The sequence below is a fragment of the Tursiops truncatus genome, chromosome 2, assembly GCF_011762595.2.
Source record: "Tursiops truncatus isolate mTurTru1 chromosome 2, mTurTru1.mat.Y, whole genome shotgun sequence".
Lineage (NCBI taxonomy): Eukaryota > Metazoa > Chordata > Mammalia > Artiodactyla > Delphinidae > Tursiops > Tursiops truncatus.
In genome coordinates this window covers 160,710,113-160,733,226 of record NC_047035.1, presented here as the reverse complement: position 1 = coordinate 160,733,226, position 23,114 = coordinate 160,710,113, and the positions used below count along the sequence as shown (strand labels likewise).

Here is a 23,114-nt window from a genome sequence, read left to right as displayed (position 1 = left end):
GTTCCACATGTATTGCCAATAATATAATTGTGAAAATAGAAACCCCAACAGATTCTATCTTTTAATAAAGACAAGTATTAATAAGAGAATTTAGTAAGGTAAATAGAAACAGAGAAATACTTTTAAGTCATTTTTATTTATCTTAGCAGTAAGACACGGGATTTAGAATGGTAAGAAATATTCTACTCACAGTTAACAACAATAATACAAAATATGTAGGAATAAATTTAACAAGAATGGGACAGGACTTATATGAAGAACATTATAAAACTCCATGGAAAACTATAAGCCTTCTGATTAAATGAAAAGAGATAACATGTTATTAGATGGAAAGATATTATGAAAATATTATGTTAGTAAAAACTGATGTGGAAGCTAAAAGCAATCCTGAGAGAATTTTAACCAAATATTTGAAAAACAGATAATATTGACTTAAAGTTTATATATGCAGGTTAGGCCTAAAGATACTGAACTCTGCCCCCAGACCCATGTACTTCTAGGACTACGTCTCTGGATTTATTTTCTTGCAAGCCTGCTCCACAGAATACACTAACTTAAGAGACCTGTGGAATTACAATATGCCAAAGAAAGTGTTCCTGTTAATCTGAACTGTTCATTGTAAAACTCTTGTACACCCATATACCCCAGAAGAGCTAGCTAACCAGCACAGTATAAAAATAAAGAATGGAGGGGTGATTTTTGGCTGTGTTGGGTCTTCGTTGCTGCACGCAGGCTTTCTTTAGTTGTGGCGGGCAGGGGCTGCTCTCCGTTGCAGTGTGCGGCCTTCTTGTTGCAATGGCTTCTCTTGTAGCGGAGCATGGGCTCTGGGTGCACAAGCTTCAGTAGTTGTCACACGGGCTCTAGAGCACAGGCTCAGGGGTCGTGGCTTGGTTGCTCTGCTGCATGTGGGATCTTCCTGGACCAGGGATTGAACCCGTGTCCCCTGCATTGGCAGGTGGATTCTTGTCCACTGCACTACCAGGTGTATAGTAAGGAGGAACCAAGATGGCGGAGTAGAAGGACATGATCTCACTCCTTCTTGTGAGAACACCTGAATCACAAATAGCTGCTAGACAATCATCGACAGGAAGACACTGGAACTCTCCAAAAAAGATACCCCACATCCAAAGACAAAGGAGAAACCGCAATGAGACGGTAGGAGGCGTGCAATCACAGTAAAATCAAATCCCATAACTGCTGGGTGGGTGATTCACAGACTGGAGAACACTTACACCACAAAAGTCCACCCACTGGAGTGAAGGTTCTGAGCCCCACGTCAGGCTTCCCAACCTGGGGGTCCGGCAACAGGAGGAGGATTTCCTAGAGAATCAGACTTTGAAGCCAAGTGGGATTTGATTGCAGGACTTTGACAGGACTGGGGAAAACAGATACTCCACTCTTGGAGGGCACACACAAAGCAGTGTGTGCATTGGGACCCAGGGGAAGGAGCAGTGACCCCAGGGGAGACTGAACCAGACCTACCTGCTAGTTTTGGAAGTTCTCCTGCAGAGGCAGGGGGTGGCTGTGGCTCACTATGGGGACAAGGACACTGGCAGCAGAAGTTCTGGGAAGTACTCCTTGGCGAGAGCCCTCCTAGAGTCTGTCATTAGCCCCACCAAAGAGCCCAGGTAGGCTCCAGTGTTGGGTTGCCTCAGGCCAAACAACCAACAGGGAGGGAACCCAGCCCCACCCATCAGCAGTCAAGTGGATTAAAGTTTTACTGAGCTCTGCCCACCAGAGCAACAGTCAGCTCTACCCACCACCAGTCCCTCCCATCAGGAAACTTACACAATCCACTTAGATAGCTTCATCCACCAGAGGGCAGATAGCAGAAGCAAGAAGAACTACAATCCTGCAGCCTGTGGAACAAAAACCACATTCACAGAAAGAGAGACAAGATGCAAAGGCAGAGGGCTATATGCCAGATGAAGAAACAAGATAAAACCCCAGAAAAATAACTAAATGAAGTGGAGATAGGCAACCTTTCAGAAAAAGAATTTAGAATAATGATAGTGAAGATGATCCAGGACCTCGGAAAAACAATGGAGGCAGCGATCCAGAAGATGCAAGAAATGTTTAACAAAGATCTAGAAGAATTAAACAACAAACAAACAGAGATGAACAATACAATAACTGAAATGAAAACTAAACTAGAAGGAATGAATAGCAGAATAACAGAGGCAGAAGAACGGATAAGTGACCTGGAAGACAGAATGGTGAAATTCACTGCTGTGGAACAGAATAAAGAAAAAAGAATGAAAAGAAATGAAGACAGCCTAAGAGACCTCTGGGACAACATGAAACGCAATAACATTTACATTATAGGGGTCCCAGAAGGAGAAGAAACAGAGAAAGGACCAGAGAAAATATTTGAAGAGATTATAGTCGAAAACTTCCCTAACACAGAAAAGGAAATAGCCGCCCAAGTCCAGGAAGCACAGCGAGTCCCATACAGGATAAACCCAAGGAGAAACATTCCGAGACGCATAGTAATCAAATTGGCAAAAATTAAAGATAAAGAAAAATTATTGAAAGCAGCAAGGGAAAAACGACACATAACATACAAGGGAACTCCCATAAGGTTAACAGCTGATTTCTCAGCAGAAACTCTACAAGCCAGAAGGGAGGGGCATGATTTACTTAAAGTGATGAAAGGGAAGAACCTAAAACCAAGATTACTCTACCTGGCAAGGATCTCATTCAGATTCAGTGGAGAAATCAAAACTTTTACAGACAAGCAAAAGCTAAGAGAATTCAGCACCACCAAACCAGATCTACAACAAATGCTAAAGGAACTTCTTTAAGTGGGAAACACAAGAGAAGAAAAGGACCTACAAAAACAAACCCCCCAAAATTAAGAAAATGGTAATATGAACATACATATCGATAATTACCTTAAACGTGAATGGATTCAATGCTCCAACCAAAAGATACAGGCTTGCTGAATGGATACAAAAACAAGACCCATATATATGCTGTCTACAAGAGACCCACTTCAGACCTAGGGACACATACAGACTGAAAGTGAGGGGATGGAAAAAGATATTCCATGCAAATGGAAATCAAAAGAGCGCTGGAGTAGTAATACTCATATCAGATAAAATAGACTTTAAAATAAAGAATGTTACAAGAGACAAGGAAGGACACTAGATAATGATCAAGGGATCAATCCAAGAAGAAGATGTAACAATTATAAATATATATGCACCCAACATAGGAGCACCTCAATACATAAGGCAACTGCTAAGAGCTATAAAAGAGGAAATAGACAGTAACACAATAGTAGTGGGGGACTTTAACACCTCACTTACACCAATGGACAGATCATCCAAAATGAAAATAAATAAGGAAACAGAAGCTTTAAATTACACAATAGACCAGATACATTTAATTGATATTTATAGGACATTCCATCCAAAAACAGCTTTCTTTTCAAGTGCACACAGAACATTCTCCAGGATAGATCACATCTTGGGTGACAAATCAAGCCTCAGTAAATTTAAGAAAATTGAAATCATATCAAGCATCTTTTCTGACCACAACACTATGAGATCAGAATTACAGGGAAAAAAACATAAAAAAATACAAACACATGGAGGCTACACAATACGTTACAAAATAACCAAGAGAACACTGAAGAAATCGAGGAGGAAGTCAAAAAATACCTAGAGACAAATAACAGTGAAAACACAATGATCCAAAACCTATGGGATGCAGCAAAAGCAGTTCTAAGAGAGAAGTGTATAGCTATACAAGCCTACATCAAGAAACAAGAAAAATCTCAAATAAACCATCTAACCTTACACCTAAAGGAACTGGAGAAAGAAGAAAAAAAAAACCCAAAGTTAGCAGAAGGAAAGAAATCATCAAGATCAGAGCAGAAATAAATGAAATAGAAACAAAGAAAATAATAGCAGAGATCAATAAAACTAAAAGCTGGTTCTTTGAGAAGATAAACAAAATTGATAAACCATTAGCCAGACTCATCAAGAAAGAGGAAGAGGACTCAAATCAATAAAATTAGAAACAAATGAAATAGAAACAAAATAAATGAAATAGAAACAAAGAAAATAATAGCAGAGATCAATAAAACTAAAAGCTGGTTCTTTGAGAAGATAAAGAAAATTGATAAACCATTAGCCAGACTCATCAAGAAAGAGGAAGAGGACTCAAATCAATAAAATTAGAAATGAAAAAGGAGAAGTTACGACACTGCAGAAATACAAAGCATCCTAAGAGACTACTACAAGCAACTGTATGCCAATAAAATGGACAACCTGGAAGAAATGGACAAATTCTTAGAAAGGTATAACCTTCTAAGACTGAACCTGGAAGAACCAGAAAATATGAACAGACAAATCACAAGAAATGAAATTGAAACTACGATTAAAAATCTTGAAACAAACAAAAGTCCAGGACCAGATCTTCACAGGTGAATTCTATTTAGAGAAGAGTTAACACCCATCCTTCTCAAACTCTTCCAAAAAATTGAAGAGGAAGGAACACTCCCAAACTCATTCTATGAGGCCACCATTACCCTGATACCAAAACCAGACAAAGATACTACAAAAAAAGAAAATTACAGACCAATATCACTGATGAATATAGATTTTAAAATCCTCAACAAAATACTAGCAAACAGAATCCAACAACACATTAAAAGGATCATATATCATGATGAAGTGGGATTTATCCCAGGGATGCAAGGATTCTTCAATATATGCCTATCAATCAATGTGATACACCATATTAACAAATTGAAGAACGAAAACCATATGATCATCTCAATAGATGCAGCAAAAGCCTTTGACAAAATTCAACACCCATTTATGATAAAAACTCTCCAGAAAGTGGGCATAGAGGGAACCTACCTCAACATAATAAAGGCCATATACGACAAACCCACAGCAAACATCATTCTCAGTGGTGAAAAACTGAAAGCATTTCCTCTAAGATCAGGAACAAGACAAGGAAGTTCACTCTCACCACTATTATTCAACATAGTTTTGGAAGTCCTAGCCATGGCAATCAGAGAAGAAAAAGAAATAAAAGGAATACAAATTGGAAAGGAAGAAGTAAAACCTTCACTGTTTGCAGATGACATGATACCATACATAGAGAATCCTAAAAATGCCACCAGAAAACTACTAGAGCTAATCAATGTATTTGGTAAAGTTGCAGGATACTAAATTAATGCACAGAAATCTCTTGCATTCCTATACACTAATGATGAAAAATCTGAAAGAGAAATTAAGGAAACACTTCCATTTACCATTGCAACAAAAACAATAAAATACCTAGGAATAAACCTACCTAGAGAGACAAAAGACCTGTATGCAGAAAACTATAAGACACTGATGAAAAAAATTAAAGATAATACCAACAGATGGAGAGATACACCATGTTCTTGGACTGGAAGAATCAATATTGTGAAAATGACTATACTACCCAAAGCAATTTACAGATTCAATGCAATCCCCATCAAATTACCAATGGCATTTTTTTTTACAGAACTAGAACAAATCATCTCAAAATTTGTATGGAGCCACAAAAGACCCCAAATAGCCAAAGCAGCCTTGAGGGAAAAAAACGGAATGGGAGGAATCAGACTCCCTGACTTCAGACTATACTACAAAGCTACAGTAATCAAGACAATATGGTACTTGCACAAAAAGAGAAACACAGATCAATGGAACAAGATAGAAAGCCCAGAGATAAACCCACGCACCTATGGTCAACTAATCTATGACAAAGGAGGCAAGGATATACAATGGAGAAAAAACAGTCTCTTCAATAAGTGGTGCTGGGAAAACTGGACAGCTACATGTAAAAAAATGAAATTAGAACACTCTCTAACACCATACACAAAAATAAACTCAAAATGTATTCGAGACCTAAGTGTGAGACTAGACACTATAAAACTCTTAGGGGAAAACATAGGAAGAACACTCTTTGACATAAATCACAACAAGATTGTTTTTGATCCACCTCCTAAAGTAATGGAAATAAAAACAAAAATAAACAAATGGGACCTAATGAAACTTCAAAGCGTTTGCACAGCAAAGGAAACCATAAACAAGATGAAAAGACAATCCTCAGAATGGGAGAAAATATTTGCAAACAAATCAGCGGACAAAGGATTAATGTGCAAAATATATAAACAGCTCATACAGCTCAATATTAAAGAAACAAACAACCCAATCCAAAAATGGGCAGAAGATCTAAATAGACATTTCTCCGAAGAAGACATACAGATGGCCCAAAAGCACATGAAAAGCTGCTCAACATCACTAATTATTAGAGAAATGCAAATCAATACTACAATGAGGTATCACCTCATACCAGTTAGAATGGGCATCATCAGAAAATCTACAAACAACAAATGCTGCAGAGGGTGTGAAGAAAAGGGAACCCTCTTGCACTGTTGGTGGGAATGTAAATTGATACAGCCACTATGGAGAACAGTATGGAGGTTCCTTTAAAAACTAAAAATAGAATTATCATATGATCCAGCAATCCCACTACTGGGCATATACCCACAGAAAACTGTAATTCAAAAAGACTCATGCACCCCAATGTTCACTGCAGCACTATTTGCAATAGCCAGGTCATGAAAGCAACCTAAATGCCCATCGACAGATGAATGGATAAAGAAGATGTGGTACATATATACAGTGGAATATTACTCAGCCATAAAAAGGAACGAAATTGGGTCATAAGACCAAAAAGAAAACAGAAGCCTTAAGATTTAGAAAGAAGGAAGTAAAATTGTCATTATTTGAAGACAAAGTAATTATGAACCCAGAAAATTTGAAACATTTATAAATTCTTAACTATAATAAAAAAAAGTTGGGCTTCCCTGGTGGCGCAGTGGTTGAGAGTCCGCCTGCCGATGCGGGGGACACGGGTTCGTGCCCCGGTCCGGGAAGATCCCACATGCTGTGGAGCGGCTGGGCCCGTGAGCCATGGCCGCTGAGCCTGCGCGTCCGGAGCCTGTGCTCCGCAATGGGAGAGGCCACAACAGTGAGAGGCCCGCGTACCGCAAAAAAAAGTAAAAATAAAAAAAATTAACAAGGTCATTGAATACAAGGTCAGTATTTAAAAATATAATTGTACTTATATATACAGCAACCAAAAAAATTAAGTTTTTAAAATGTGACACAGTAGCTGCAAAAATATTAAAAACCTAAGAAAATATTAGCAAAATATTTTTTAAATCTATGCACTGAAAGCTTCAAATATTTAGCAAAATTGAAGATCTAAATAAATTGAAAAATTAGAAACATTTGAAAAATCATTTTTCAGTGAAAGACAAATCAAGGTTACATACAAAAAATCATTTTATACCCATAAGTTTTTTAAAATTAAGAGAATATAATGTCTATTGATGGTAGGCAAATAGAAAAAAGCACTCCTTTTTGCTGCTGGAATTTTAAGTATTTAAATTTGATGGGAAAGTACATATCTTTTGGTAAAAATATAGGAGTCTCACTTTTAGTCCTTTACTGCATAGAATAAAAGCTCCCCATATAAGAAAATGCATACAAGTACGGATTTTGCAGCATTGTCATAATATTGTCACTCAATACGAGTACGGCTAGATATATTATGGCATATCCAGACCAAAGAAATAAAGCAAAAAAACACAAAGAATTAGGCTTTTTCTGTTTCCAGGCAAGGTTGGGTATCAGGGACCAGATTTAGCCTTCTAACAGTAGCAAAGAAATCAAAACAATATATACTAAATAATAGTTTTCAAATGTAGGGCAATGGGAATGTAGAACCACAGGATAATGATCTCTGAGAGGGGAAACAAATGAACTAAGCCATACAATTTCCCCAGCTTACTGCCTAAACGGTGTTTCCAGCTGCCATTCAGGGAGCAGGGAGGGGAAGCCAGGAGGAGTGTGGTCGTCTCCTCAAGTTGAAAAGATGGCACCCCGGGGAGACTCAAGTGGCTACAGTTCATAAAGCACAGTTCCAGGAGGGGAGAGCTGCAAAGAGAGAGAGCTCCAGAGAGCTCCCCCCAAATTTCCACCTGCGTACTGACCAGGGCATGGATATAAGGAAACTACCTGAGGCTGGAGGAAAACCTTCTAAAAGGGGCAGTTGAAGCATTGCCTCAAGGTCCCAAAGGGCCAGAAATAGTAGGGTCTTTTCACTAACCAGAGTGGAAACGTTAATTATACATAGGAATTGGGAAGAGTGCTCAAGTTAAATGAAAACTTATATCCAGACAAAACCTGTAGGCAAATTTTATAGAATATTCATAATCACCAAAATTTAGAAACAACCCAAATATCCTTCCATCTGTTTACACCCAACTCTAGTAATATGATATATACTCAATAACTGGTTTGAGAAAGGAAAAAAAAATCATTATATGAGCTTGGAGGAAATGTACTATTAATACATATAGTTCTAATAATTAACAGTCTCCTTCCTATCATAAACTTTAAATTTAATCCAATCTGTCACAGAATCTTAAGGGAAAAATGAGACTCATTAGCACAAAAGCAACAATTAAGATCTCAGTCCACTGTTAAATAATAAGCTGCATTTATAGTTTTAGATAACGGATGGATAGCCGAAGTCTCCCTTCCATCCCCTAACATCCTCCCCAACCCCAATTTCCAGTGGTTGAAGACACAGTCAATACTGTTAGTTTTCACATACTTCTTTGGAAATCTCAAAGGAGAAACAAATATAATAATGTCCAGTGGGGTTATACAAGCTTAAAGAGGATCTACAGTACAGTTGCCTTATTATAAAGTTAATATGATACTAATGTACCTTTGTAATGTTATCCAAACAAAACAGAAATAGAACAAAACCTTGTGTTTTCCTTGGAGCTTCACAAACCCTTATTGGAATGCCATATGCAGTTATGGTTGCTCTATTTTAAGGGGACATGTAAAAATTGTACTGCTGATTAAAAGTATATATGCGGAAGAAGTAAGATTGTTTATTACAAAGAAGCCATAAGAGTGATTACATTGCATTCAAGTATTTGTAGATTTATTTTAAAGACAGTGCTAACTCTCTGTTCTTAGAAAAAGGATTAAACTATTTTTCTTTCTGTTTTATGAAATTTGGATTGCTCTAAAAAGAAGACAACCCTACTGTACATGATTCATGACAACTAGAGAAAATTACCAGAAGACTTTTCCCCTCTTCATGCCTTCAATCCAACCTTTTAAAAAGTGTAACGAAAAGTTTTGTTATTAAAACAATGCTCCTTTCAGGAAACTCAATTAAGCACAACTTATTAAGTTGATCAGGACAATTTAAAGCAAGACAAACCAGAGTTGCATTTATAAAGTCTATAGATAGAAGTGAAAACACATAGTATCATCATTCACAACAGGAAAGAAAGACAACAATTTTGGGGGGGAAGGAAAAAGAAAAGAGGAAAATGTCCTACCATGATTTGTGTTTGTTGTGTTCTCAGCATCAGGAAGATGGTGGTCTACACTCGTCAACCTTTTCACGAATTCCCAGTGTGAATCTTCTTCTGTGAGAAATGGCTCCCAGCCACAGAAACCAGACTCAAAGCCACACCTGACATGATTTGCTGTTATGCACAAAAAGAAAACTGGTAAGGAGAAATGAAGGGGGAGCAAGCAGGGAAACACTGACTCTATGTTAGCCGATGAACTTAGGCAGTCAGAACTGTCACTCCACTTCGTAAAGAATGTTTCCCGATCATCAGAATAGTTTTACTTTTTCCAACCTCACAAAGTGTTCCATGTGCTGTGTGAGGCATTGCCCCTCTATACTCTTCTGTTTCCAAGCCTGGCACATTCCACCCTGGTTGGCCATCTCCATTGCATTTAATGAGACAGGGTGAAACTCTACAGCTTTTCAGAGAGTAACCAATTCACCTGCCAAGATGAAAAAGGTTCACCTGCCGAGATGGTTAAAAAAAATTTGAAAGGATGGTATTTAAATTAATTCTAGACACCTGAAGAGCTTGAGGTCAGCACCTTAGAATTCATTCTATTATGCTACTTCAACAGCTTCTCAAAAAAAAAAAAAAAAAAACAATCCCTAGCCACTTTGCATTGCAGGTAAATTAGATATTTTGAACTTTGCTTTGTTTCCCCTTCTTAATACACAACTAAAAAGTTGAAAAATACTTAAGTTCCTACATTTATCACAAAGCACGACTTCTAGAGAAAGTCGGGATTTGGGGTAAGCTTCCTAAGCACCTTTCCTAGCTTTTTCACCAAATTAGTGAGGAAAAAACAAAAGTTTCAGCGGGCTGGGCCATACACCAGAAGTTCTAACAACTTGATTTGTGCTTTCAAGAAATTAGCTTTTATGTGTTTAAATTTTCTTTTCCTGAAATAAGAATCATAGTATCAGCCTATCTTAGTTTGGGGGATAAATTAATACAATTAATTTAAAACGTATTTCCAGGTATTTCTCTTTATGCAGACACATTTTCATAACAGATGGGAGGACAAAATAATTCTTGGTCGGAAAACACCTAAAGTTTTGACAAGCTCCCTAACATCACAATTCTATTATCTTTAATAAAAGTAATAATAGATGTGTTCTCACTGAGCTCCAAGTATGTGTCAAGTATTTTGCATATATTGCCATTTGTTTTCACAAATACCCTACACAGCAAGCATAATTATGCCCGAAAGATTTTTTTGAAATTTTAGCACTAAGCAACTCACCTATGGTAAGTTTTAGTAAATGGAATGTCCAGGCTTTGAGCTGTTTGACACCAAAGCTTATACTTTGAAGCCTCCCTGCACCTGGGACTCTGTCTCAAAATTTAAAAGACTGCTTCACTGTATGCTTGCTCTTAACCATTATTTTCAGTTTTAAATAATGTGAGCAATTTTATAAGCAATATTGAATAAGCCCACTATATCTTAATAATCAAAGGATTTTCAAATTTCTATAAAAATGGAGGCCTGGTTTCACGACCAGATATTTCATCACTAACGTGTCAACTCTTAAAACACTGAAGTGCACTTTGTAAGTGACAGGGCCACTTAAATTTTCTCTACGTGTAAATTCAACGTATAGATCTTAGAGCTATGCTTGTTTCGACAGTCATATAATGGATATATAATGAAAGATATTTTTCTTTACAAGCAAATATTATTTTCCCCTTAAATATATTTCCCCAAAAATAAAAACAAGTGAATTAACTATCATATAATAATGAAAAAATGTTGCACATCCCCTCATGGTGAATCAACATGACAAGGAGATGCTGTTCACCCACATAGTACTTGGCTGGAAATCTATTGCTTCTGGATGTTTCTTTTCACAGCTCTGGCTACAGAGTTGATAAGCTACTGTTATTGATAAAAAGTGAATGCTCCAAGGAGAGCCTCTCCTGTTTTGTGACAGTCTTAAGAACCTATGACCTAGCTGTGATGGTCTTCCTGGGGATCCAGAAAATCCTCTGGTCTATTCTTTGGTCCTCTGTGAACTTTGCCACCTGCTAAGCCACCTCCCAGCTCTTCTAAGTCAGTTGGTAGAATGTAGAAATAGACAAGATTTGAAATATATACTTGACCCGTGACATGTGCTTACAAGTTGCAAATTCTTGGTCATGAACTTTGTCAAGGAATCCTTCCGCCTCCCCCACCACAGGTACCCTCAATTTCTAAACACACACATCCTTGGAATAGAAAATCTTCCATCTGGGTTGGCCCAGGATTGTCCCAGTTTACACCTGTTGTCCAAGGATAATAATACCTCTCCTCTTTCCTCTCAAGTGACTCTGTTTGGGCAATAAATTCAATACTGCCCTATTGGGGCAATAAATTATATATTAATTCACAAAGGAAGCAAGTCCATGCAGATAACAATCTTATTGTTATATGCAATGGTGTGAAATAGCTATAAGACCAGTGAGTGTGGAAATGGAAAGTCAAAGTCACCCAAGCATCACCAAACCCTTCCGCAGACTCTTCACATCTGTGCCTGTGTCACTCAACTGCAAAAATGTAAAGAAGATTTCAAGACGAAATAACTTTGGATTGAATAAATGTTAAAAATTTGGCTTTAGGAGAAAAGTTCAAACCATTTCTTTCATTACCTGGATGTTTTATCAGTTAAAATGTCAATCACTGCACTTTCCACAGAACACTAAACACCACTGTCCTTTGAAAAATGAAAATTAATTTTTAAAATCCATCACTATAAAGATATATGAAAGCACAATCGTGCAATCACCTCTGTAAAAATCTTGGTGAACTTCTCAGATGTTTTTACCAAAGACATTCGTTCCAGTACACTTCAAAGGACTTGTTTTAAAGCTATATATTCTAGAACTTAACTGCACTATAAAATACAAGTCAAGCTTCAAACCAAAGTTGAAGTTCTTCCATTAATATTTCCCCTACATAATTCAAAATATTTAAGGTGAAGTTATAAATATCTGAAGAAAACCAGGAAGGCCAAACACATTCTGGCAGCTAATAAATGTCTTATGAAACCACATGTGTTAAACGTTAAATGTTTACAAAATCTAAAAAATCATGTATTCATATAAACAAAACGTATTCATTACAAACAGTGATTTTGATTATGTGGTTGCTTTTATTTAAATTTCTGTGACTACAAAACACATTTCACTATCTCTAATCAGAAGATGAGATATGCCACAGTTCATAATTTTAGTGAAATTTCACTGAGTTCATCAGTTAGAGTAATATTTTTAAATTATGACAATGCTTTGTCTTGCATATTTAACCACTGAAGCATATTAGCAGAAGAAAAAGAATTTCATTGTGGCGGCTGAGGAAAATTCTGGATCGTGAAAATTAAAATATTTATGAACTCTCCAGTTTGGAAGTAAATCAGTTCTCTATTGCATAAGAAAAAAGTTTGCATGGGAATGCTCCATTCAATAAGCGTATATTAGGCTTTAATATGATTATAATATATAAACATTTTGTTAATATTTATTGAGAACCTACAAGGATCTTTTCTCCACTAAACATACATGTATTTCCCTTACCCTCAGGAAGTATTGTTAGTATTCAATATTTATTTTTCAAAATATGGAAGACATCCAGAGACAGTATCACGGTAAAGATTAAATGCATTGCACTGGATTCTTGGTTTAAGCTTCTTTCACTTGAATATTGTACCAACTTCTCCTTTGAAGTGTAACAATTTATATTAGCAGGTTAAATGCTCTAACAACTCCTATTTATTCAATTAAAAGCTTTTTTCCCCATGGAATTGTCCAAACGGTTTTGAGTTAAACACACATCTGTCAATCCTGCCATCCTTTTTGGAACATACAGTCTTTTTCTGTATGTTATGATTGAAAATTAGATATATATATATATATATATATATTCAAAATTTTATTGTGGTAAAATATACTTAATATAAAATTACCTTTTTAACCATTTTTAAGTGTACAGTTGAGTGGCACTAAGCACCTTCACACTGCTGTACACCCAACACCATCATGAATCTCCAGAACTTTTCCATCCTCCCAAATCCAAACTCCATACCCATTAAACACTTACCCCCATTTTTCTCTTCCCCTCACCCCGGCAACCACCATTCTGCTTCCCATTTCTATGAATTTGATTCCTCTAGGTAAGAAGAATTATACAATGTTTGTCCTATTGTGACTTGCTTATTTCACTTAGCATGTCTTCAAGGGTCAGCCACCTTGTAGCGTGTGTCTACATGTAAGCATTGGGTATATTTTCTTTGTAAGTTGTTCAGCTAGTCAGTGTATACCTTTAGATATGTCTGGCACATGTTATATTAGAAATGTTTTAAAACTATATTGCATATTTATTTTATTCTTAAATGTCCCTATTTTATACAGGATCATGTTAATAACGATCAAAAATCTATTGTTTGGAATCACGCAGTATTTGTCCTTCTGTGACTAGCTTATTTCACTTAGCATAATGATTCCACTTACATGAGGTACCTAAACTACTCACACTCATATGTTATTCAGTTGGTATAAAGTTTCAGTTACGCAAGGTAATGTCTATAGTCAACAATACTGTATCATGCACTTTTGTCAATTGTTTTGCAATACTTAATGCTTTTAAAATACTTTTGCAATACTTAATGCTTGTCAAAAATACAGCCTTTTGTGAAGTATTTTGAGAAGGGAGAAGCAGAAAGGAGGAGCATGAAAAAAAGCTCACTTGTCTGCCACTAACACCGGTTCAGCAGGGCCTTTTTTATGTTCATGTGAACGATGTATTTGAAGCTGAAGGTGCTGTGGAGGACAGGCGTTTCCTGCGCATCTCCTGCACCAATCGTGAGGATGGAGCCTTTTAGGGTGGAATTGGCAAAGTTTTACTGGACAAGAGCGTCTAGACTGTTTAGAACTTTGACAGGTGACATCCTCCACTCGGTAAGGGTTAGATGACTTCGGACAAGTCCTACAAAACTGCTTGAAGTAAACCTCGTGAGCGCGGGGTTCACACCTCGCACCTCCACTTTCCCATCCTTGCAGTAATCACAGCCTTCTTCCAGCTCTAAGAACTGGAAACGCCCGCCGCGCTCCTCGCTGGCTCCCGGCTCTAGCCACCACCTGTTCCCGCAGCGGCCAGCTCGCCTCGGTCAAGGTCACGCTGTCTGGGGCCTCCCCACCGGAGGCGGCTGCTTCAGGCTCCTGGGAGAACGCCTCCCCAGGCCTCCCGCGGCTCCCAGATCACCCACACCGTGGCCTGGGCCACGCCCTCCTCCAGGGACCACAGCCATTGGGGCGCCTTCCTGGGCGACACCTCTCCTGCCTCGGGGTGTCAGAGATGGTGGCCCTCCCTCTCCCTCCGGCGCCCCCAGCTCCGCTCGCCCTCTCGGCCCCTTCAAGGAAGGTGATGCGGCGGGATACAAGGACTCGGGACAGCGCGGGAAGCGCACGCGTCCCGGGGCACCGGGATGCCCTGCTTGGGGAGGCCCCCAACCTGGGTGCCCTGCGGGGGAGGCCGAGCCGCCTGCACCCGCACCCTCAGGTCCGGAATCACAGGGGCAGGGGGTCGCGGGTCTGCATAGCCCCCTGCACTGTCCCAGCGAGGGCTGCACCGAGATGTCGTGGCGCGTGTTCACCTGCAAGGGCCCATTGAGGCTGCTGACTGCAGGGCGAGGCGGGGCCTCGGTCCGTGAACCTTGACCGCTGGGAGGTGTGGAAACACTCAGCGGCCCTCAGCTCACCACAGCCCCGGAAAGACCACGAGGTTGTGCAGAGGAAGTGGGAGGGTAGCGCCGGCTCGGGTGCCTCCAGCGGCCCTGCCCAGCCGCGCCCTTGGCTTTGGCTGCCAGCGGATAGGGGTAAGGATCCTAGCGGGGGGCGCAACCTGGTACATGCAACCGTGCAGCACCTTGGCTTCCAGGGCACCCACATGCATAGCCCCACCTAGTTAAGAAGATAAATCTTGCGTCAAGTGTTCTCACTACAAAAGGGGTGGGGGGGGGGGGCAGGGGAGGACAAGGAAAACTTTGGAGGTGAAGGATGTGGTGACAGTTTCACAGGTGTATGCATATGTCCAAACTTATCAAACTGTATACATTGATTTTGTGCCGATTTTCATACAATAATTATACCTTAATAAAACTATTTTAAAATATATTGTTTGGAATTATAATGCCCTTAGGGATTAGTGAAGTACTGGGAGTTTTGTTTCTATCATGAAAGGCCTCCAATTTGCCTCTTAAGACTACTTTTTTTTTTTATTGCCACCTGTTTTCTCTCTCAGCCATCTCTTCTAATACGCAGGTGAATCACCAGGGACATTGTTAAAATGAAACTCCGGATCCTGTAAGGCTGGGTTATATTCAAGTTCTGCATTTCAAAGGAACTCTCAGATGCTGCCGCTGATACTGCTGGTCAAGGAAGTAACGCTATAATAGCAAACTAGCAAAACCCATTTTCCCTTTACCATTAACCGCTTTTGAAAAGGCACTAGGCTACAGGCTCAATCAACTACATTTGTCAAAACAGTATAAAAGTAAGAGGAACTTGGTAAAGAAAGAACACCTGAGTGAATGTGCCTTTTGCAAAAATCACACTGACTACAGATACCAACTGACAATATTCATGAGTTAATATTTACCGAGTCTCCAGAGTATGGTAAGTACTCCTGGTGATTTCAAACTATATCTATGAGCTACAGCACTCTGGAGATTCATCCTATACTGGGATACAAAGAAGATATAAAAGCACTTTCCTTGTGCTTCATGAACTTTAAAATTCTATTTTTAAGAAAAATTTGTATAACGAATTCAAATTTGTAAAATATAAATTTAAAAGTATGTGGAAAATGTTTCAAAGTGGCTTTAACTTTCAAAGGAAAGCCTCTTAATTTGTAATGACATATATATGCATGTGTATATATGCACAATATGTTAAACACTTTAGTGCAGGAAATAGTGTAACGTTATATCAATTCTAATAATTCAATTACTATATAAATAATTTCCTCAAAGCAAAAATGATTGTACAAATATTTACATGAAATACTCATGCTGACATCAAAGTATATGGATATTTTGTAATATGTAACATGGCTACCTTTTTTTTTTGGTCATATCCCTTACATAAGGTTGATCTCAAGCAAGCATGACAGGTTTTCTTTGGCCAAATGAGCTTACATTATTTGGAATACTTATCAGACTAAGAAGTAACACTATCTGTTGATAAGCACAGCCATCTGTCCCTGAATTCACACAAAGGAAATGGCAGGATGGTATCAAGATATACTCTATGGGGAAAATGCCAGATAAGTAATCAATAAAACTTCAATAAAGGAGGAGAAATGGGAAAATATGTCCAAAATCAAATGCTAAAGTATCTACCCATACTCTAGGTGGAATTCGATTACGAAAACCAATTGAAAGGAAAGCCTTCACCAGAGGAAAAAAAAGGAGAGAAGAAGCTAAGTTTCCATATGTAGAATTGAAAAGATAAGAAATATATTTACTTTCAGTTATTGGAATTGAGAATAATACAAACCACTAGAAAGGTGAATTTCTCCAAAAGAAATGAACCAAATTGTCTGTTAAAAGCATTTAAATGAAGCATAAAGAGGAATGTGACACTCACATTGGAGAAAATGAATGGTCCTCATATTTTTTAATGAACAAAAAGAGAGCACCGAAAATATCCACAGAGATCATACTGGTAAGGAGATTATTTTGCTTCAATCTATGGTTAAGACCAGGTGTCTGAGGAATTAATTGAATTCCTGCTTACAAACAGGCAGAGGATTTCTCGCTTGCTTTCCCATCTTCCCTTTTCTACACCCCAGTCCACTGCTGTTAATAAAATGCTTACTTGCCCATCAGCAGAAGCATTTTCATTAAAAAAGTGACATTTATCTTACTGCCATACTTTTCTTTTGCTCAACAAAATATATCACTAAAATAAAACACTGCAGCAAAATAAGTGTCAAATTTTTAATAATTAAAAAACCCTCTTGTTTGTGACATAAAAATTGGATGCATTTAGTTTTAATTCATTTCTAAAGAGACACAAGTATCTTAGTTGCTAAGTTACCTCATATGAGAACCATCACGTAGGTTGTAAATTACATTATATTTCCTTTCTCATACAACTAGGTTTGAATAGTAATGGAATTTCTCATCATTACTCCTATCAAAGACTCTCCATAAACGGTGTGAAATGAAGTTGTTGGGCTTTTTTGCCTAGTCATGAATACCAACCATGGCTGACATGACTTCTATGTCACCATGGTTGTCTGGAAGGCCATGGCAGCCCTTCTCCTCTTTACCCTTTCCCCACAGCTTCCTACATGATTGGTCAGAATGGAAAAAGCCCTGCATTTAATAAAGGTTAGCAATCCATAATATATGTCTCCAAAGAGAAGAGTACAAATAGGTTCCCTCTCCCATCCATTTTCCTCTTTCATCAACACACACACACACACACAAACACACACAACTAATCACAACTATTCATTTGTTGAACAAGCAGAGAGATTTCAAGTGTTAGCAAAAAGCACCAAAACATCATAGAGATGTAAGATAGAGATGCCCACGAGGAATAGTAGTGATGGCTTCAGAATGAGAATGTACATTCATCTTACTTCATACAAATTAAATGTACCTGCTCAAGACAAAGACTCTTAAATCCAAGCATAGTCATGAATGTGAGCATATGAGTAAACCATTAATTTACTTACAGCAAGTCGCTGGATCCTCATCACTCTCATCAGAACAGTCCTGCTGAGAGTCACAGACCAATTCCTGGGCGATGCACTGGCCGCTGGCACAAGTGTATTCATCTGCAGAGCAAAGCTGTCTGGATGGGGCCTGTGCACAGGCGTAGACCCAGAGCTCGTCTAGCCCAATAAAACCTTTCTGGCTCAAAATAGTCCCTTCAAAAATAATCTTCAGGGAAAAACAAAGAACAATTTGTGAGCTTACAATCTCTTCAAAAAGACCCAAAAACAAATAACAGAGATTAAAGAATTATTAAGAAAAATGCCTGTTTAAAGAGCAAGCAAATACAACTAAGAATAAAGTTCCTATTTGATCAGCTTGACCCACACACATAAGACTGATGGGCACATTAGATCCACTGAGGCCTCTGAGAAACGACCCATGATCTGACGAAAGCATCCCATTTAACCACCGACAACGTCCCTGACTGCAAACTTGTTGTTTGGTCATCTTCACAGCCCTCTTACTTTAATATTCAAGGAAAAGAATAAGTGTTAACACTACTTATACTAGAGCTATAACTGCATTTGTTTTTTTAACTACTAAAATTAGTTATTGCAATGCATGAAGGGAAATGTCAGGCAGACAGTAAGATACACAATAGAAGAGAACATTTAAAAGAATAAATTTAGGGCTTCCCTGGTGGCACAGTGGTTGAGAGTCCACCTGCCGATGCAGGAGCCTACGCGTCCGGAGCCTGTGCTCCGCAACGGGAGAGGCCACAACAGTGAGAGGCCCGCGTACGGCCAAAAAAAAAAGATTTGACCTGAGTAGGGCTAGGTACAATGAAAAGTAATTGCTCTCCCCAGATATACAAGCCTACATCCCTAATTTCAATGCTAATTTAAATTAAGCAATGGGTGATAAATTCATAACTACAAAGCTAAAAATTAAACTCATGATAAAAAATACTTGTTTTTCCCTTTTATACCTGAAATGTTTTCAGTCCTTCTGGTATTAACACATCCGCTTTCACCCATTTTCTGTGAGTTGATATGCTGTATGTCCAAAATATTTCTTCTTCCTTTGATCCAAAGAAAAAGACATCACTCATTCCCAAATTCTATTCCCATAGTTATATATGTGGCTCTCTTAATTATATTTCAGTAGATTTTACCCTACCTGTAGGATATTAAGTACTAAGAAATCTAAAGTATTGGTTAAAAAGCTATATAACATTTTAAAAGAAAAATGAAGAAAAGGAGAGGGGAAGGGATGAAAAGATAGAGCACAGAGGATTTTTAGGGTAGTGAAAATACTCTTTATGATAATATAATGATGGATACATGTCATTCATTATACATTTGTCCAAACCCATAGAATGTGCAACACCAAGAGTGAACCCTAATGTAAACTAGAGACTTCAGGTGATAATGACATGTCAATGTTGATTCATCAATTGTAACATGTGTACCACTCTGGTGGAGGATGCTGATAATGGGTGAGGCTAAGCATGTGCGGGGACAGGGGGTATAAGGGAAATCTCTGTACCTTCCTCTTGATTTTGCTGTGAATCTAAAACTGCTCTATAAAGATTATTGTTTTTAAAAATAAGGAAATAAAGCATGTCTACATAGTAAAGCTGCCTATTCTTTTTTTATGATGGAGAGTAAGGACAGAACAAAAATTTGAACGGAATCTTGAATAAAGTACTGCACTTCAAAAAATAAAATTCTAAATAGCAACTAATAAACCAGCTATTTATATCTTAATCCCACTGACATTACTTCATTTTGCAATATTGCCATGATAATAGGAAAGAAAAAATGGCAGGCAAATATTTAACATGAAAGTTAAAAAATTGTTATCAGACATATTTTCTGTACAATCTCATCTTACATATTTTTTCCTATGGAAGAATTCATTCCAAGTTCCAAATAATACACTTGTTTTCTGGAGATTATACTTCTATTTGACTCTCCAGTCACTCAGTCAAAGACCTTTTCATGTCTTCTAAAGCATGCTATGTCATGCATTTGTATGGTGATCATTTTCTAGGTTGCGAAGTGTATCCAAAATTATGTTACTATATACTATGAGGTCAGATATTCGATAAAAGTCTATAATGTACTCCACAATTATTGCCTATGGTAGTGGACTTTATGATTTACGACTGTGCTTTTATGTTCTGAAATAATCCTATTTTTCCTTAGATTTAGTGAAATATATGTATAATGAACTATAGTGAAAATGCAAACAGTGGCATAAATATGTCTCAGGTGGAGCTCTGAGACTACCTCTGTGTTCTCCTTCTGAGAGATAGGAAACAGCACTGAAAGGTGACATCTAGTTGTAATTCAAATGACACATGACACTCATACTTTTTCAGACTGTCGATAGCCTTCATTTCCTCACTTGGTTTCACTTATTTCATTCATACTTAAGATTTTCTAAAAATGAATCTATTTTTAACTTAGTCCTTTGCCCTTTGTTATCTACTCCAATTTCCAAGTCTTAAGTATTTCAGAAGATAGTCGAAACCAATTAAAATATACTTCATTCCATTACTTATTCATATCAATGGTTAAGACTTCCACAAGACAATGAAACATACATGGGGGACACATTTTCAGCTGATAGCTTCCAGGTCACATCACAATGAAGTGAAGTTATAAAAAGTTGATAAATACAGCAAATTTTTCTTTCAATAATTTCTAATGCAACGTCAATTATTTAGCATCGAGACACGACATTCTCCACAGATGCTGTTAGTGACACTACTTGGCAAGCTGCATTCACCATGTCCCCTCACTTTAATTTTATGAGGATAATTTACAGCTATTGTGCTCTTTCTTCACTGATTCCCCCGTTCTACTTGAAGAAGAATGCATTTACATTTTTTTCAGAAAGCTGAGCAGAGTTCTTTCTAAACTTAAATGGTTTTTCACACAAGAAGTTAATGGTATATTGTGTCTGAAATCCAGAATTTTTTTAACACATTTTCCTATCTGACAACACAAGCAATGAAAAGGAAAAAGGATTTACCTCAACTAAATGAAATCAGCTTTTATTTTATTTTTGTCCTTACTCTCAGACTCTTATCTAGTTACTTTCAACAGGTGTCAATGTAAAAAAGAAACCCTCAGTTCCGAAAAGCCTTTCAAGGGATGTTCTAATTTTCTATTATCCTAAAATCAATCAAAATTATTTAAATGTCTTTATTCCCCTAGACCAGGATCAATAATGCCATTTTACCTTTCAAGAAAAATCACTAGATCTCTTAGAGATCAGCTTATCCTTCCCCCTTTCAATGAAAAAAAATCAAGGTATCAAATTCAAGGTTATTTTTTTAACTACTTTTGATTGCATGTGGTGATAGGACCATGTACTGTGGCAAAAACCTTCCTTCAAGGAGAGCTTATTATAGCTTTAAAATCTGTATCATACAAGAAAAGATATTTTCTAAGGCATTTTCTTTCCTGTCCCAACTATGTGTTCCTGCTATTTATTTGCCAGTGGGAATTTTAAAATATGTAAAAGGCACCACAAGCTGGACACCCCCACTATCCTTGGCTCACTGACATGGCAGCTGTCCTCAGGATAAAAGATAGGCCATTGCTATGATTATTTTCTTATAGATGATGGACAGAGACTTAATCCTAAGAATAGTTCGATGGTACAAACTAGAACTGCTACACACTGAAGCTGACTTGAAAAGTTTCAACTTTTGAGTTAACTTGTCTTTTACCTATTTTCTATTTCTCAAGTTCTAAAGTACTCCGAAAATAAAGAAAATTACCCTCAGCATTCTCACCAGATATTTCTTGGTTCATCAGCACATTTCGTTCTAAGGGTTATTTTCGTTATTCTATTCATGGAATATGTAAACGATCATTTTCATCAAGAGCTAATTTTTTAAATGATAGGTTTGAAGTCCTTTTAACTTTGTGATAAAACATCAACTTGTAATTTAAATGTGCTTTGATGCAGTTTGCATTGGTGACCAACGTTTTATGTGTATAGAGCACAGCAAACAATGTCAGAAAAGACTGGACACTGCCTTGCAGAATTCTGGGTAAACTAAATGGATCAAACATCAGTCAACACTCTCTAAGATGTACCCCCACCAATTGGTTCTGATTAGCACACTAGGTCAGTTCTCCATAATTAACTTCTTCTTTTCCTATAATGTGGGAGACGGAATCTTGGTAAGTCTATTCTCATTATATGAGGTGGTATCTGAAGCCAATTTGTTTGCACTTTTTTCTTGTGCAACCCCAGAGCCAGCAGAGGAATGATATTGCTCACTTTCAATAATTCAAAACTCCATATCCACACACTGAAACTTAAAATCCATCACTGATGTTCAGGGTAGATTAAAATAATCCTTAGTATTAGAAGATAGATAACAAGTTTCTACTCAAATTTAGGACAGTGACTCATTCAAAATCTAATGACTATTGATTACCCACCATGTGAAAAACACTATTGTAGGACCGTATATTTTTAAAGCATCTTTAAGTATAATATAAGCTCAACAAAATTATTCCAGACTTTTTTTTATGCCTTTGTGAAGAAGGATTTGGAAATTACAGAAAATTTCAAATTGCATGAAAGCTCAATGGGCTTGGTTTACATGGCACAGGTGATAATAACTAAAAGGTGCTTAAAGCTTGAATGGCATAACATATACGGTTAAAGTTTAACCTCTTTTTTTTTTGTAAAATTTCTCTCAATTATCTGGGAAGTTTGGAGTATTACACAAAGGGCAGGGAGAGGTTTCTGTCCCTCCACCCACCCCACACCATGTCAAATTGAATGAAATATATCAAATAGATTCTGGGGCAGTGGACTGCCAAATATTGCTACAAAAAAAAATGTTACAAAATGCTACAAATTGTGTCTCATCCGGGTAACAAAGGACAATGTATTAGGCCATCTGATGAGAGTAGTCATTCAACTTCATGCTTTAG

General features: G+C 37.6%; 1 protein-coding gene across 1 annotated transcript in view; it reads right to left on the bottom strand.

Moving 5' to 3' along the window:
- Nucleotides 1–23,114, bottom strand: part of MALRD1 (MAM and LDL receptor class A domain containing 1) — a 661,524-nt gene that overhangs the window by 491,055 nt on the left and 147,355 nt on the right. Inside the window, exons 10-12 of the mRNA XM_019933374.2 lie at nt 19,133–19,225; nt 18,162–18,369; nt 9,425–9,574 (exon numbers count right to left, since the gene is read on the bottom strand). Of these exons, the coding sequence (XP_019788933.2) occupies nt 9,425–9,574; nt 18,162–18,369; nt 19,133–19,225 (451 nt within the window). The remainder of the gene's footprint in view (nt 1–9,424; nt 9,575–18,161; nt 18,370–19,132; nt 19,226–23,114) is intronic.